This window comes from Pediculus humanus, genomic scaffold, assembly GCF_000006295.1.
Source record: "Pediculus humanus corporis 1103172108254 genomic scaffold, whole genome shotgun sequence".
NCBI lineage: Eukaryota > Metazoa > Arthropoda > Insecta > Psocodea > Pediculidae > Pediculus > Pediculus humanus.
The window spans coordinates 101,068-114,645 of NW_002987823.1; the positions used below are offsets into that span (position 1 = coordinate 101,068).

The window sequence follows — 13,578 nt, forward strand, 5'->3', positions numbered from 1 at the left end:
GAAATCTTTCACCCTCATAATCCGTTCTTCCATGTAGTATTCGTCTGTTATCAAATGATAATATACTTCCTGGAAAATTCAAAAAACATTTAAAAAATCAAAATACAAATAAAATTGTTTTATTTTTTTGGAAAAACTGAATGATATACCTTCTTCGTTTTTAAATATCACAGCGTTTTTAGTATCATTAATCATTTCCATAAATTTTTTATATCCTTTATACCATTCCAAAGCAACTTCTGGGGAGACATTAAAAACAGAATCTCTCTGAGGTTGACTCCAATTAATTCTATTTACATTTCCCAAATCATCTACGCTATAAGTTAAAAAAAAAAAAAAAATAAATAAATTTCTTCATTCGGTCATTATTTACGTCGAATATAAATTTTTCATGAATGTTTTCAACATAATTTATTACAATCGATTACATGTTTCTATAAGAAATCTCGGCCATTTTGTTTTGGGGGGTTTTTTTCCCTTTCAAAAAAAAATTTACCAAATAACCGGAGCTCTATTTTTTGTACAAAATTCGTATTTATTTTCGCATCCAACATCCGACCAATCAACAATTGTTTTAGTTAAAACTTCATAAGACGATTTAGGTAATTGTTTGACTAAATTTAAACCATCTACCAAAATATTTTCTCCTCCTTCGGTGCTTTGTAATATACAATGGAGTAAAACAACCTGAATTTAAATTTAAATTTAATTATCATTTTTTAAATCCTTAATCGAAAATTAAAAAAAAAAAAAAAAAAAAAAAACATTTTACCCCAGGTGCATAATGATAATAAGGTAAATCCGTGTGCATTTGTAGGGGTCCTTTTTTATAAGCAACATTATTAGCATCATTATCACCTTTAATAAAAAATTCCTCCCTGAAAAAATTACTTTATAAAAAAAAAAAAAAATTATTAATTATTAGGGGTAGTATTAATCATTCGTTACCCGTAGTATGTCTTCCTTATAAAAGACACCCTTTCGGCTAATTTTTGCAATTGGCCATTTTTTAAAGGGACACCAGAAATTTTTCCCACACCAAATTTTGCCAAAGTTTCTAACCATTTTAATAAGGTATCATCGCTAAAACAAAATTATTAATTTATTTCAATTTAAAACATAATTAATTATCATTATTATTATCATCATTTAACGTACTATTTAATTATATCATCAAATCGAAATGAAATTTCCGGTTGAAATTTATTAAAATCATTTGAATCCCATGATATTTGTTGTACGTATTCTTCATTCAATCTTTCAATTTGATGTTTTTTATGAAATGAATGTCGACACAACCATTCTTTATTAAAATTACTAAAATGATCATCTTTCCAAATAATCGTTACAGAATCATTCGTAGACTAAATATATATTAAAAAAAAAAAAAATTTTTTTAACAACAACACCATGTTTTTTTTTTTTTTGAATCACCACGTTGACTCATTTTATTCATAAAAATTTACTCACATTAATGGATGAAGGTATGATTTCATTTGTAAAATTTAAAGGTTTATGAATTTTCGAATTAGAAACCGCATCAAAACATTTATCACATTGACAATTATCTCTTAACCAAATTATTGGAAAATTTAAATTTTTCAAATTATCAAAATGTATTGATAAGATATTTGAATCATCATCATCATCATCATTTAAATGAAAATTTTTTATTGAAGCCTATTATTACAAAAAAAAAAAACAAAAAAAAATTAATTAACTGACTTGATGTTAATTTTCAAATAAATACAATTTTTAATTAAAATTAAATTAAAAAATCATAATTAAATTTAAAAAAAAAAAAAAATTGCAATTTTAATTGTTAAAATGAAAAATTTTTTTACTCACTTTGTCACAAGATGTGATTTTCAAATGGATGCAATTTTTTTTTTTTCTTTTTTTTTTTATATGGAAAATTTTGAATAAAATTAAAAGAGATAATTATATTTAGTTAATTAGTTAATGTTTATTTCGAAATAAATTTTTTTTTATAAAAAAAAGAGCCTAAAACTAGAAAAACCACAGAAAAAAAACCCAATCAATTGAAGCTCATGTCTTAATTAAGATGGCGATGATAGTAGTCGTTAATTTATTATTATTATACTTGTATATGTCCTTTAGTGAGAAAATTTAATAAAAAAAAATTTATTTGGGTTAATGCGGGCAAGTATTTAATTTAATTTTTTTTGTCATGATGATGATTTGATTACTTTTTATTTATTATGATTGATTAATTTGTTTTGAATCAAATCATATCTTATCATAATTATATATTACATAATAACATTGAGTAGTAGAAACCAATGAAATGACATTTTTATAAAATGGCTTTACCCAACTTTATTCAATCTTTCTTTTTTTTTTAAAAAAAAAAACATTTTTATTTATGAATAAAGTATAACAATTATTATTTACAACTGTTAGTATAAATTTTATCAAGTTAATAAAATTATTTATTTTTATAATTGTCAGGCAAAAAACAATCATTTCATTGTGCTATTCATGTTATTATTATAATTTCCTTAAAAATTTATTTTAATAAATATTCCTATTGATTAATTATATATTATTATCAGTATTGGATGTAAATTTGTTATTATAAATAAATAAAATCTATTCTTTTAGAAAAATACATGAAAAAAAAAAAAAGTGACATCAAAAATTTATTTATCAATAATGAATTTGTGTTTAATGAATAAAAAAAAACCTTAACCGCCATTATTACTTTTTTTTTTTTTTGATTTTAAATCAATTATAGAAATTTATTGTTTTTTGTTAATTTGATTTTGTTTTTCTAATAATTTTAATGTTATTTTATTGTAAATGAAAACTTTTTTAATTAATTTAAAATCATTTAATTGAATATTGTAAATTGTAAATGACATTAATCATCAGTATCAAATTAAGTTCTTAATTAGACAGTTTTAAATTTGTATTTGCGAAAATTATACAGGTCAAAAAGGTTAAAGGTTAAATTTCGAAAATATTTTATAATTAAATCGAATTTTAAATTATCTTGGTAAAAATAAAAATAAATGTTCCTTTTTTTTAATAAAAATATTGGCATAAATAAAAAATAATATTACCTTGGTGAAATCTTTTATTGTAGGAAAATTATTTTCATTTATCTTTTCCGAAACGTGAAGATTAATATTGAAATTTGAAATTTTTCTCACAAATACCGTTTGTAACTCGAAATGATTATTGTGTAGATAAAAAAATTGTTTTGAACTTTTTGAATATTGTCTGACTAAACCTAATTTTGGTAATATTAGCCGGCTTCTTAACCGCCACAGCATTGTGATAACAGTGTACCGCGCACATAAGCTTCAATTGATTCAAATTTTTAATTTGTCATAATAAATCGAGTCGGACAGGCCTAACGTTTATTATTGTAAAAAAAAATTTTTTTTAAAGATTAAAATTAAGCCTAAAAATAATATAATTTGTTTTAAATTTTTAATATTTTTATGGTGTCATTTGTGTTTTTTTTTATTTTAAGAAAACTTTTTTTTTGACATTTAAAAGTTTATTTTTAGAATCACGTAGTATGTCACGTGATAGTTGTTGCTGTTAGAAAATTTTAAAAATTAAAATGCATATTAATATGTTCTTTAAATGAAAAATATTTTCATATTATCGAAATAGTTTTTATATGTAAGTAAATTTTACTTTTATACAATTATTTAAATCCATATTATACTTTTTTCGAATTCTTAAAAATCGTTATTTTAACCGTGCACGCCCCACAAGATGGCGGCTTAAATTTATACCTGCAAGTAGTCTTAAATAATGTTTTCAAATAGTTTATTGTTATTTATTTAAATTATTTTAAAGTTTTGAATAAAATTAATTGTGGTTTAAGTTTTTTGTTTTAACTAAAATATCACTTAAAAAAAGTAAAACTTGATTTTTTTAATTCACTGGGTGTTGTCATTGTGTCCTTAGAGTATTAGTTCATCTTGCTCATTCATTCAAAGCTGTTAGGTTTGATTAGGTGGCGGTTTATTGGAGTCGGTACGATAGTATTTATGAAAAGGTATGAATCATAAGAATTTTTCTAATTTTAACTTTTTATTTAATTTATACTTTTAAACCAATACTAAATTTTTTTTTTGTTTTCAACTACCTGTTTAGCTTGTAAGTATCTTTCACTTTTACTTGGGATCGTTGTACTTTAATTAAATATTTTTTTCATAAAAAATATTTAATTACTATTTTCACATAATTATTAATGGTTTATGAGTGAAAAATTTTACGAATAAAAAATTTTTCTAAAAAGACTTGAAGGAATTTAAGCTTCTAGAATAATTTTTTAGGTCACTTTAATATTTCGAGAAAAAAAATGCAGGTGTCAAAAAATACTTTACGAATTATTGCATTTTAAAAAAATAACTTTTAAAAAAGTTTATTTTAAAACAAATATTTATTGTTTATTTATTATTTTTGTGTTATTTATTCTTTTTTTTTTTTTTAAATCAATTTTTTTTTTTAAATATTTTTTTTAATTGAAGAAAATTAGTTTTTAAATGAATTCAACACTTTTTATTTTTTATTTCAGGCATCATAATTAAAATGAAGTTGGAATCTCAATTGTTGTTTATTTGCTCTTGTTTTTTGTATGTGGGTGCTATAAGTAAGTATGAAGAAAAAAATTTATTATTTATTTAATGTTCTATGTATCTAAAATGTAGTAATTATTTTAAAGATAGTAAATAATATTACTTTTTAAACTTACCTTCATTTATCCGAATATTTTCATAATAATAATAAAATATTTTATTTACTTTTAGGTCAATCACCTCCGAGAATTATTAAACAGCCCCCGACGGATGAATTGTTATTTCAAGTTGCAAAGCAACAAAATGAAAATGATAAGCCTTTTTTTATTGAATGTGAAGCTGAAGGTGAGCCAGCACCTAAATATAGATGGATTAAAAATGGAAAGCCTTTCGAATACCAAGTGTATGATAATAGAATGTCTCAGCAACCTGGAAGGGGAACTTTAGTTATTACATCACCTAGAGATGAAGACCTTGGTGAGTGTCTCAATAAAAGTTCATTAATTTCATTTTTAATATTTTAAAATTTATTTTTATTTCAATAAAATTAAATATTAAAATGTTTTGTGAAAAAAAAAAATTTTCTGATAAAAAACTTTTGGTAAAAGAAAAAAAAATCAAATAATAATTTTGACTTTTCTTGTACTTTATGTAATAATTAAGTTGTTGATAAGACACAAATGTTTTTAAAAACTTTAAGATTAAAAAAAAATTTTTTTACTTTATTTTCAGTTAAACCATGATTAATCTTTTAAATTTTCTAGATATCAACTTGCATACTTTTGTTTGATTTTGATTTTTTTTTTTTTTCTCTCTCTCTCTCTCTCTCTATAAAATGCTAACTAATAAATTTAAATTTTAGGTCAGTATCAATGTTTTGCTGAAAACACTTGGGGAACAGCAACTTCAAATTCTGTTTTTGTACGAAAAGCTGAACTTAATGCATTCAAAGATGAGCCACCAATTACTGTAAATGCAAATGAAGGAGAGCCTTTTCGTCTTGTGTGTCACCCTCCCGATGGGTGGCCTAAACCAAATGTTTATTGGCTCATACAGGTGAGATTTTTAATTTTTTATAAATAAAATTTTAATTTTTAAGAAATGATTTTAAGTGATGATTATTTTAAACTTTTAGAACAGCGATGGTGGAATAATGAGCATAAACAATTCACGAATGACTTTAGATCCTGAAGGAAATTTATGGTTTTCCAATGTTACTCGAGAAGATTCCAGTAAAGAATTTCGTTATGTTTGTGCTGCTACTTCACCTTTTCGGAATGAATACAAAATTGGAAATACTGTGGCTTTAAAAGTCATCGCCACAGGAATTGCAGCTTCTCAAAATAGACAAGAACCTGTACAACAATATGTTTCTAGAAAGAATGAAATAGCTTTGCGTGGGAAAAGAGTGGAATTATTTTGTATTTTTGGTGGAACGTTAGTAAATTTTACATAAAACATAATAATACTAAGAAGTATTACATAATATATTATGTAATACTGTATTAAAATTAATGATATTAAATTATAATTTTAGACCTCTGCCTCAAATAGTATGGAGTAAAGATGGACAACCTATACGACTGAACGATCGAATGACACAAGGGCATTACGGAAAGAGTTTAATTATAAAGCATGTTACTTTTGAAGACGCAGGAAGCTACGTTTGTGAGGCCAGTAATGGAGTAGGCCAAGCTAAATCTTATTCAATTGGATTAACAGTGCTCGGTAATTTTTATGAATGTAAAAGAAATTTAAATTTGAGAAATAATAAGTAACTATAATTTTTTTTTTTTTTTAGCTGTTCCGTACTTTACCGTTCAACCTGAAATAATCAATGCAGCCGAAGGTGAAACTGTAGAATTTCGATGTGAAGCTAACGGTGTGCCCGAACCGCAAATCAAATGGATTCATAATGGTTTGCCAATAGCATTAGCTCCTCCGAACCCCAGACGAAAAGTCACTCCAAATTCAATTGTTATAGAAAAATTAGATAAATTAGATACCGGAAACTATGGTTGCAATGCTACTAATTCATTAGGTTACGTGTACAAAGACGTATACGTAAACGTGTTGGCACTTCCGCCAGAAATTTTAACAAGTCCTACGGATAAAGAAACCGTTGACGGAAGAACTGTTATTTTGACGTGTCGCGTTTTTGGTGCCCCTAAGCCTGAAGTTAAATGGATAAGAAATTCGATGGAATTGACTGGGGGTAGATACAACACTTTGAGTTCCGGAGATCTTGAAATTAAAGATGTTAACTTTTTAGACGCTGGCCAATACACTTGCTACGCTCAAAATAAATTTGGTCATATAGAAGCCTCTGGTAGTTTAAGTGTTAAGGAGCACACTAAAATCACGGATGCTCCAGAAGACTACGAAATTCCAATTGGTACCACTGCTACTTTTCGGTGTAATGCCGTAACTGATTCAACATTAGCATTGACAATAGATTGGCTTAAAGACGGAGAGGTAATTGATTTTGATTCGGAGCCACGTTTTGTCAAAAGTGCAGACTATTCTCTTACGATAACAAAAACAACCGAACTGGATTCTGGAGTTTATACGTGTCTTGCTAAAACTGATCTTGATAAAGCTGAAGCTCAAGCCACATTAACGGTGCAAGGTATGTATTGTCAAAAAAAAAAAAATTTTTAACTTCAATCAACTAATTCATTTCATATTAAATTAATAATTATTTTTATATTTTCAGATGTACCGAACGCACCACGATTAATTAAAGTTCAATGTAATCGCATGGACGCATCAATCAGATGGGAACCATTGGGTGACAATCGAGCTCCCATTTTAAGTTATACTATACAGTACAATACAAGTTTTGCTCCAGATATATGGGAAGTTGCATACGATAATGTTCCTTCAATCGACCAAACGTATTCGGTTGCAATGTCTCCGTGGGTCAATTATACATTCAGAGTTTTAGCTAGAAATAAAATTGGAATTAGTTTGCCTTCGGGACACTCTGAAGTATGTCAAACTCAACCAGATGTGCCGTATAAGAATCCAGACAACGTAGAAGGCAAAGGAACTCACCCGAACAATCTTGTTATTTCTTGGACACCCATGCCAGAAATTGAACACAATGACGAAGGTTTTCATTACGTCGTATATTGGAAAAAAAATATACCGGGACAAAATTGGAATTCAGAGGATGTAATGGACTGGCAAAGATCTTCGTTAGTAATTTCAGACCAGCCAACTTTTCAGGAATACAAAATAAAAGTTATCGCCATAAATAGAAGAGGGGAAGCAAATGTTGGCGCCAAAGAGGTGATTGGTTACTCTGGAGAAGATGTTCCTTTGATGGCACCACAAAATTTTACTTTGGTTCAAGTGACAACCAGTACAGATGCTTTGCTTAGTTGGTTACCGGTGCCTCCAGAAAGTGTTCGCGGTCATTTTAAAGGTTACAAAATACAGACATGGTCAGAAGCTGAAGGCGAAGAAGGTATGCGAGAAACTCACGTTAAAAATGATGCCACCAGAACATTGGTTACCAAATTCATTCCGCACTCTAAAAACTACGCGAGAGTTCTTGTATACAATGGTAGATATAACGGACCACCGAGCGACACGTTGAGTTTCGACACGCCGGAAGGTGTCCCTGGAACAGTATCTGCATTTGAAGCTTTTCCCATGGGTTCTTCTGCCCTGTTTTTAGTTTGGAAAAAACCCGAACAGCCAAATGGGATAATTACAGGTTACAAAGTGCAATATCAAACGGTGAAAGGCACGAAAGTTGGTCCCTTGGTTGAAAGAGAGCCTTTTATTACCGATCCATCACAAACTAGAGCCAAATTGGCTGGATTGGAGCCCAATACGAAATACAGAATTCACATAAGAGGCTTAACTAGAGCTGGGGAAGGTGAAGAGTAAGTTTTTTTTTTTATAAATATTGAATATTTAAAAAAAAAAAAGTCGACCGCAATAATTGCAACAAAAATGTTTTAAAATTTTAAGATATTTCATCGAGCAAAGAACAAGAGGTTCTCACGCTTCTCCACCGGATGTACCTAAATTTGTTTGGCAACGTTTACCTTCGGAAAATGGTTTGGCCACGGTGAAAGTGATATGGTTACCAAATATTGAAGGGAAACCTGGATCTCATTTTTTCGTTAAATACAAGTACGTAATCAATGTGCTTTTTAATTATAAACAGGAGGAGTTGATAGCATTTCGCTAAAACATTTAAAAATAAATTTTAGATTACGAGGAGAACCGATTTATTTAGAAAGTAGTTCGGAATTAAATGAAGATTACATAATCGTAAGAGGATTGTTACCGGGAGAAGTGTACGAATTTAAAGTCGTGGCCGTCGATGGTGAATTTATGACCGAAAGCGAAGCAGAAGAAATTGAAACGTACAGCGTTGGTAAGTTTGACAGAGAAGCATCCATGAGATTAATACTTAATATTGCTAATATTAAAAAAAATATTTATTTTTAGATAGTCCCATCATACAACCTAAAGAAAATGTTGCCACGGCGGGTTGGTTTATCGGAATGATGCTCGCTATAACATTTTTATTATTGGTCCTTTTGATTGTGTGCATAATAAAAAGAAATAGGGGTGGAAAATATATTGTTCACGAAAGGGAACACGCATACGGAAGACATAATTATCCAGAGGAAGCTGGATTTCACGAATATTCACAACCGTTAGTAATTTTTTTTTAGAAAAACTGACGATAATTTTTGACGATTCCAAAAAAAATTTTAATTTAATTGTTGTGCTCTTAGGTTGGATAATAAATCTCACGGTAGGACGTCGTTAAGTAGCGATCCCAAACAAGTAGTCGAAAGTGATACGGATTCAATGGCGGAATATGGAGAAGGAGACACGGGTAATTTTTTTTTTTTTTTTTTTCTGGAAAATTCTCGGCTTAATTTATCGCATGCACATTATTTATTTACGTTGTTACTTTTTTGCACTTATTTATCGTAAAATATCGTATATGTGTTTATAATTGTTAGAAGGTATGAATGAAGATGGATCTTTTATCGGACAGTATGGCCAACATCGAAGGCCGCATGGAGAAACATCATCCGGAGGCTTTGCCACGCTTGTTTAATTTATTTTAATATGATTTTTTTTTTTCAATTGTGTAAGTGCGCAATCGTTTTTTCTTTTTTTTTTTTTTTTTAAAGCTTTTTATACGTTTTTTTATTTTAAAATTGCATCGGCCATTTTTTTTTTTTTTTTAGCTTATTATGTTTAAGCAATGTCGTACAGACTACATTTACTTATATATTTTTTTTTTGTAGTGTTCATCCATTTTCAAATATTTATTACACATTATGTTTGGTATAACGTTTCAGGTCGTTTTACCGAAGACGGTTCCTTCATAGGACAATACGGTCAGGGAATACAAAAAGTTAGAAAAAGCGGAGATGCAAAACCATCACCAACAGCAATGGCAACCTACGTTTAAATTTATGTTCATATCAGAAAAAAAAAAAAAAAAAAAATTTTAATTTAATTTACATTTTACGTGGGCATATTTTCTATCATTATTTATTTTTTTTTTTTTTTACATGAGTACCGCATTAATAATAATAATAATATTTTAATTTATTTATTTTTACTCTATGGTGATTTATTTTTTGATTTATTTAACCAAAAAAAAAATGGCGGTCAATAAATCACCATTAAAAATTATTTGTTTGAAATTAAATTTTTTTTTTTTAAATCAGATTTTTGGTAGCTATTGTTTTTTTAAAAAAAAAAAAATTACAATTTAATTTTATTAATTCTTTATTTTAATTTTTTAATTTTGTTAATAATCACAAAAAGTATTTTAAATTAAAAAAAAAAAAAAAAAAAAAAAAAAAAAAAAGGAACTTTGATCTTTTTGACGTAGCCATCACAGATTATTATTATTATTATTGGAATGTAATCACAATTTTATTTGCACTGCCTATATATATATATAGATAAAATGTCTTTCACAGAAGAAGATGAATAAGAATAACAGAGAGAAAATTTTAACCCAGTGATTTTTTTTTTCATATTTGTGATAATTAAAAAATTTTCCCACTGAATAAATAATTTAATATAAAAACAAAATGGCCTTTTAAATGTACCAATCAATTCACAATTGAATTCACCGTAAAAATTTCGAATACAACTTAAAAAAAAATTGTTTTACGATAATAATAATAACTTTTTTATGTTTTTTTTTTTTGTTGTTGTACGAATAGTAGATCTATCTATCATTTACTTTTCGGATAATTTTCCGAAAAAATAATTTCTGCCACTTTTTTTATTAATTATTATGTTCGAGTAAACTACTAAAACTATAATTATTATTATTAATAATTTATTATTGGTCTTTATATATATAAAAAAAATACGATTTTAAGTTCAAAAAAAATTTTTTATTTTATTTTATTTTATTTATGATTATTTTAATAATTTATTTTATTTTTTTTTGATAAATAAAATTTTGTATTAACGCATATTTGCCAAGAAAGGGTTGTTACTAATAAAAAAAAAATTTTTTTTTTTTTTTTTTTCTGATCTCAAAAATGCTTTTGCAAAAAAAAAAAATAAAAAATAAATAAAAAAATAAATAAATAAATAAAAATGAAATGACTTTTGTTTATATAAAGGAACGTTTTTAATAATGAATTTTATATTAATAATAATAATAATAATAATAATGTGATGTAATAATAGTTAGGCAGCTGCTTTTTTTTTTTTTAAAAAAATTTTTTTTATCGCTATAAATTAATGAACATTACAATTGGTTGTTTAATTCATTAAATAAGGTATATAAAATATTATTATTATTATTATTATTATTATTTTGTTTAATTTATTATTCGAACGAAAAAAAAATTAATAATAATAATAATAATAATTGTAAAAAAAAAAAAAATATTTTCACGTATTGAAAATTTAAATTTATTTATTAAAAAAAAAAAAAAAAAAATTTATTATTATTATTATTATATATTCTTATAATCAAATTAATTTTAATTAATTAATTAATTAATTAATTGTTATTAAAAGGGAATTGTATTTTTTAATTTATGAAATTATTATTTTTTTTTTTTTAAATAATAATAATAATAATAATGATAATTTAATTTTTCATTGTAAATGTTATTTTGTTATAATTTTTTTTTTTTTTTTTTTTTTGATAATTTGTATGCTTGTATGACATTTATATATTAATTAGCTTGATTAAATTAATGAATTTTTTTTCTTATTTTATTTAAATTTTTATAAACAAAAAAAAATTTTGTGCGGATCTTTTTTTTGGTTCGTAACCCCCCTTCCCCCCATTACAAAACCCCCCCCCCGTAAAGTTTTTCTGCCTTTGTTAATTTTAATTAATTATTATTTAATAATAATAATAATATAAGCGACTCCTTGTATGTGATATATACATAATATATATATTAACCTTTAAAAAAAAAAAAGAATTGCTTACTTTAAAAATTTTTTTATTCGGCATATTGTTCATCACAATAATTTATTTTATTATTATTATTATTATTATTATTATTATTATTATTATTTACATTTTTATTAATATGAAAAATATTTTATTATTATGTTTTAACACCTTAACTTTTCATTTTTTAAACAATTAATACAATTAATTTTTATTTGTTAAAAAAAAAATGATTTGTTACGATAATAATAATAATTTCAATATAAATAATATTATGTTTTAATTTTTAAATAATAATAATAATAATATTAGATTATAAGTAATTTTTTTTTTTTTTTTATTAAGTTTTAATGGCAAAATATGTTTTTAATTAAATTTTATTTATATATTTATATATATATATATATATATAATAGAAAATTGCTTTATGGTTATTTTATTATTTAAATGTCAGTCATGTTGTTTTGTTATTTATCATCAATTATAAATAATTAACGTATATTATTATTATTATTATTATTATTATTATTATTATATATTGTATAAAAATATTTAAAAAAAAAAAACAACAACGATCGAGAGTAAAAATTTTTTGACTGATATAAAAAAAAAAATTTTGCCTTTAAAGCCTACAGCAATTTTCTTATAAAGCTAAAAGCTAAAAGCCTTTTATGGAAATGCACGCTTTTCTCTTATTTTTCTCTCAAAATTTATGTTAATATATTAATGTTTTGCTTATCGCTTTTATAATATCGCTTATTATCATTATCATTATCATTATTATTTTATAACGTGGCTTTAGCTTATAAAAAATTAATTAAAATAAATAATTAATATAATAAATAAGGGGAATGAGATTTCAAGTATTATATAAAAATTGTGATGATTTTTGACAAATTATTTTTTGTTATAAAATAAAAAAAAAATTTATTTTAATTATTTTTCTTCTGCTCTTCTAAAGACTCCCTTTTAAAATTAAAAAATGATTTAATAATAATAATAATAATAATAATAATAAGGAACTTACTGCCTGTTGATTTAAATAACTGAATTGATGAGTTTTAATGGATGGTTCGATACAATGATAGTTTTAGTTTTTTTTTATTAATAAATTACTTGAAATCTCTTTCGCTTCCCCCCCCCCTCCCCTCGAAAAAAATAGTTTTTTTATATAACAATATTGTAATTTATTTAATTACTGATAGCAGAAGAATGGATGGACCATTTCATAACAAAATATTTTAAAAAAAAAAAAAAAAACAGGGTTAGGATATAATAAGTGATGATTGATTGTTTTGAGTTATTATTATTATTATTATTATTATTATTTAATAATTGTGTAAAATTTTTGTAACGGCTTCGCTTTTTATTTGTAAATATAAAAATTTGTTTATAAAAAAAAAATTGTTAGCTCGATCGATTATAAACAAAAAGTTTAATAAATAAATATCGAGTCAGAGCAAACAATTTTAATGTAAAGTGGGGAAGTTTTGCACAATTGAAAAATTTCTTATTAAAAAGTTTTTTTTAAATAAAATAATTTTTTTCTCTGTTTTAATTCGTGATTGATTTTTTTTTAATAATAATAAT

The 13,578-nt window shown here is 24.9% G+C and overlaps 3 protein-coding genes across 3 annotated transcripts in view; 2 read left to right on the forward strand and 1 right to left on the reverse strand.

The window, feature by feature from the left end:
- Phum_PHUM476990 (uncharacterized protein) overlaps nt 1-58 on the forward strand; it is a gene marked incomplete at both ends in the record, with an annotated part of 1,201 nt that extends 1,143 nt beyond the window's left edge. The window contains one exon of the mRNA XM_002430360.1: nt 38-58. Coding sequence (XP_002430405.1) covers nt 38-58 — 21 coding nt within the window. The remainder of the gene's footprint in view (nt 1-37) is intronic.
- Nucleotides 59-78: 20 nt separating this feature from the next.
- On the reverse strand, nt 79-2,315 carry Phum_PHUM477100 (gamma-butyrobetaine dioxygenase, putative; the record flags this gene model as incomplete). The annotated part of the gene is made up of 7 exons (XM_002430361.1): nt 79-316; nt 497-687; nt 773-878; nt 949-1,083; nt 1,159-1,364; nt 1,471-1,680; nt 2,286-2,315. The coding sequence occupies 7 exons, from the start codon at nt 2,313-2,315 to the stop codon at nt 79-81; spliced, it is 1,116 nt and encodes a 371-aa protein (XP_002430406.1).
- Nucleotides 2,316-4,575: 2,260 nt separating this feature from the next.
- On the forward strand, nt 4,576-10,017 carry Phum_PHUM477110 (Neuroglian precursor, putative; the record flags this gene model as incomplete). Its single annotated transcript, XM_002430362.1, has 12 exons — nt 4,576-4,636; nt 4,794-5,039; nt 5,425-5,618; nt 5,698-5,999; nt 6,100-6,290; nt 6,364-7,191; nt 7,279-8,458; nt 8,547-8,711; nt 8,792-8,958; nt 9,033-9,243; nt 9,326-9,429; nt 9,905-10,017. 12 exons carry the CDS (start codon nt 4,576-4,578, stop codon nt 10,015-10,017), a joined length of 3,762 nt encoding a protein of 1,253 aa, XP_002430407.1.
- Between the last annotated feature and the right edge of the window lie 3,561 nt (nt 10,018-13,578).